This window comes from Anopheles darlingi, chromosome 2 (assembly GCF_943734745.1).
Source record: "Anopheles darlingi chromosome 2, idAnoDarlMG_H_01, whole genome shotgun sequence".
NCBI classification, from domain to species: domain Eukaryota; kingdom Metazoa; phylum Arthropoda; class Insecta; order Diptera; family Culicidae; genus Anopheles; species Anopheles darlingi.
Window position 1 is genome coordinate 80168557 of NC_064874.1, and position 2500 is coordinate 80171056.

General features: G+C 47.8%; 3 protein-coding genes across 3 annotated transcripts in view; 2 read left to right on the forward strand and 1 right to left on the reverse strand.

Annotated features, from left to right (window-relative positions):
* Positions 1 to 629, forward strand: part of LOC125959557 (uncharacterized) — a 15603-nt gene extending 14974 nt beyond the window's left edge. Inside the window, exon 12 of the mRNA XM_049692382.1 lies at positions 1 to 629. This exon is cut by the window's left edge and continues 422 nt beyond it. The gene's annotated coding sequence lies outside the window, so the exon portion shown is untranslated.
* LOC125948364 (uncharacterized) lies at positions 625 to 2010 on the reverse strand. Its single transcript, XM_049674338.1, has one exon. The coding sequence runs from the start codon at positions 1821 to 1823 to the stop codon at positions 960 to 962; it is 864 nt and encodes a 287-aa protein (XP_049530295.1). The 5' UTR covers positions 1824 to 2010; the 3' UTR covers positions 625 to 959.
* A 140-nt stretch (positions 2011 to 2150) lies between these two features.
* Positions 2151 to 2500, forward strand: part of LOC125948363 (endonuclease G, mitochondrial) — a 1144-nt gene continuing 794 nt past the window's right edge. Inside the window, exon 1 of the mRNA XM_049674337.1 lies at positions 2151 to 2500. This exon is cut by the window's right edge and continues 341 nt beyond it. Coding sequence (XP_049530294.1) covers positions 2263 to 2500 — 238 coding nt within the window. The 5' untranslated portion in view covers positions 2151 to 2262.

Below are 2500 nucleotides of genomic sequence, written 5' to 3' on the forward strand. Positions count from 1 at the left end.
TAAGAAGTAGCATGCGTACAGCGATCAGGTGGACATCGCCAGGACATGATAAGGATCAACGATGGGACGCTCCCAGGAGTGTGTGTGTGTGTGTGCGCGTATGTGTCTTAAACTGCCCCGTGCACGTGCACAGAGAAGCTAAGAGATTGTAGTATCATTTCGGATATCAAGCCAGCATGTTTTGTGTAGGCCAGCCGTTAGGGTTGCTGCGGAATGACGAGCGTGAACAAAACTTGCCACTTTCTTTATACACACGAGCGCCACGAGTGGGCCGGAGAGAAAGAGGGGGGAACCAGGAATCCTTGGGCACAGAGTCTCCACAGGCTGGGTGTCCTCTGCCCTACTCATCTTCCTACCCGTTTGTGTGAGATCACTCTAGACTGTGATAAAGAAAGCTGGTGACCAAAAGGACAGCAGACACAACGCGATCCGACGCAGGGGGCTTGCGCAAGAAGAAGCGTTTGAATACTTAATATTTATTTGTGTCCTCTAGGGACACCCAATAGATGTGTAGCGTCGAAAATGAAAACACATGCATTACTCTCTAATAAATAAGCAGACAGTTCAATTCGCGTTTGTTTCAGTACATGAAAGGAAAAATATATTTCATGCATTCGTACGCGGTTTGTATAAGGCACGTCTTTTCGCTTTATCCCCTTTTTGGTAACATTCGATGGCCGCACGAGCCCTGTTTGATCGGAGGTTTACTTCATTAAAACTAAATTTTTGATTTACTGCCTACATTATCCGTTCATAGGGACTCATGTTATCGTCCTTGCTGAGCAGAATTCTACTATCTATCACCTTCGATGCTTTTCGAATTGATTCTCTGGTTAATTGCACCTGCCTAGCGATACTTTTTGTAAAAAAACTTAAAATTAAAGAACAAATAGATTCCTCGAATAGCAGCCAGAATCACAATCAGATTCCAACCTGACATTCTTATTGCCTAGATTCTATCAAAATATGCCACTGCTTCTTGCGAAAACTCTCCGGCCTTCTGCATCATACAGTTCACGTTGGGGTTGCCGGGCAAGAGCGACCGAGCCCGTACTGATGATATCGTACGCCACGTCGTATCTTCCACGGGTCTCTGTGTTTGGTGCTAGCTCCTTTACAGTAACCTTCTTCCATTTGGTTTTTTTACTTTTCTGTTGTTTCTCCGGTTGCTTTTCCGGTTGTTTCTCCGGTTGGTTCCGCGCTTGTTTCTTCTTTTTCGATTTCACCGACGGCTCCGCTGGTTGCTTGGTTTCCTCTTCATAGAACGGATTGTTGGCGTGGAACTCCGTGATGGTCGAGAACTGCAATCCGATGGGTGTTTCAGGATCGAACGGTTCCGCGACCGCCTCTATCGACTTCTTCAGGTGTGTCGGGGACCGTGGCGTTTGAAATAAAGCTCCGTTCAGAATGACCGGTATCTTGCCATCGATGCGAATGTCCTCTGTATTTTGCCACGTCGAGTCCGTTCTGGTGGTGCTGCCCCGATCCTCGAACGTCGTTTCAGAACAGTTAATCCGTAGCGCGCGCAATGTGGCTGTGATTTCCCTTTCAGGACATTGCTGCAGCGTTTCCTCTGTGGTGGCCAGATAGCCTATCGGATGCGAATGAGCCCCTAGGCGTTGAATTTCGGCTGCGAGACGCGTTCTGCCCGTTGAAACTCCCGGGGTCGGAGAGCTGAGTAGACCACGACCACGACCCCGGCTGGTGGACTGGGATAAAGCCTGATTCTTGAGCGACTGGCTGAAATCGTTAGCGTTCATCACGTAATTTCCCTGCTCGTTCAGGAAGTGGCTGATCTGTTTTTCGGTATCGTTGTAATCCATTTTTACCGGAACGCGAAGAAAATCTGTTCTGCACTCCACGAAAAAACTAAACAAAAAAAAAGACGCTGGCTCAGCGAAACGTCTTTCGGTTGCCCAAGGTTCCTATACCGAAGGTGGGTTCATTCCACCTGATTTTAATTTCATTTTACCTGCTTTTATCAGGTCGATTTGCAACCAAAAGAACGACAATTACACGTAATCGCAGTAATCCACGGAAGAGATCCAGAATTAAGCGGCAAAATGCGATAAAATCAACATAATTCTCCATCGCAATCATCGGAGCACCCCCCGGCACGTAAACAAATGGAAGGGGTTTTGTGTGTTGGGCGGGGTGAAGGAGGGGAAACGGTTCCGTGATCATTCTGTGCAATTATCTATCTTTAATTCTAGGATTTAACTTCGATGAGAATAACAAAGAAATTGACCACGTAATACCACAATGTCCTCGAATGTGATGTCCCGACTGCTGGTGCTCTCATCGGTGGGCATCGGAGGCTATTTTACGGGCAGCTATCTCGAACGGCGACGAATCGCGGATTCTGCTGGTGATGGCGATTATATAAACGCCGGTAGACAACAGACGGTGACTCCACGAGACTTTTGTCCCAAACCGGGCCTTCCGATATTCGGTACCGTGTCCGCCGCCTCGATCATTCCATCCTCGAACCACACGCCCG

Excerpts from the sequence above, each read along its gene's own strand:
- LOC125948364 (XM_049674338.1), bottom strand. The coding sequence starts at position 1,823 with ATGGATTACAACGATACCGAAAAACAGATCAGCCACTTCCTGAACGAG.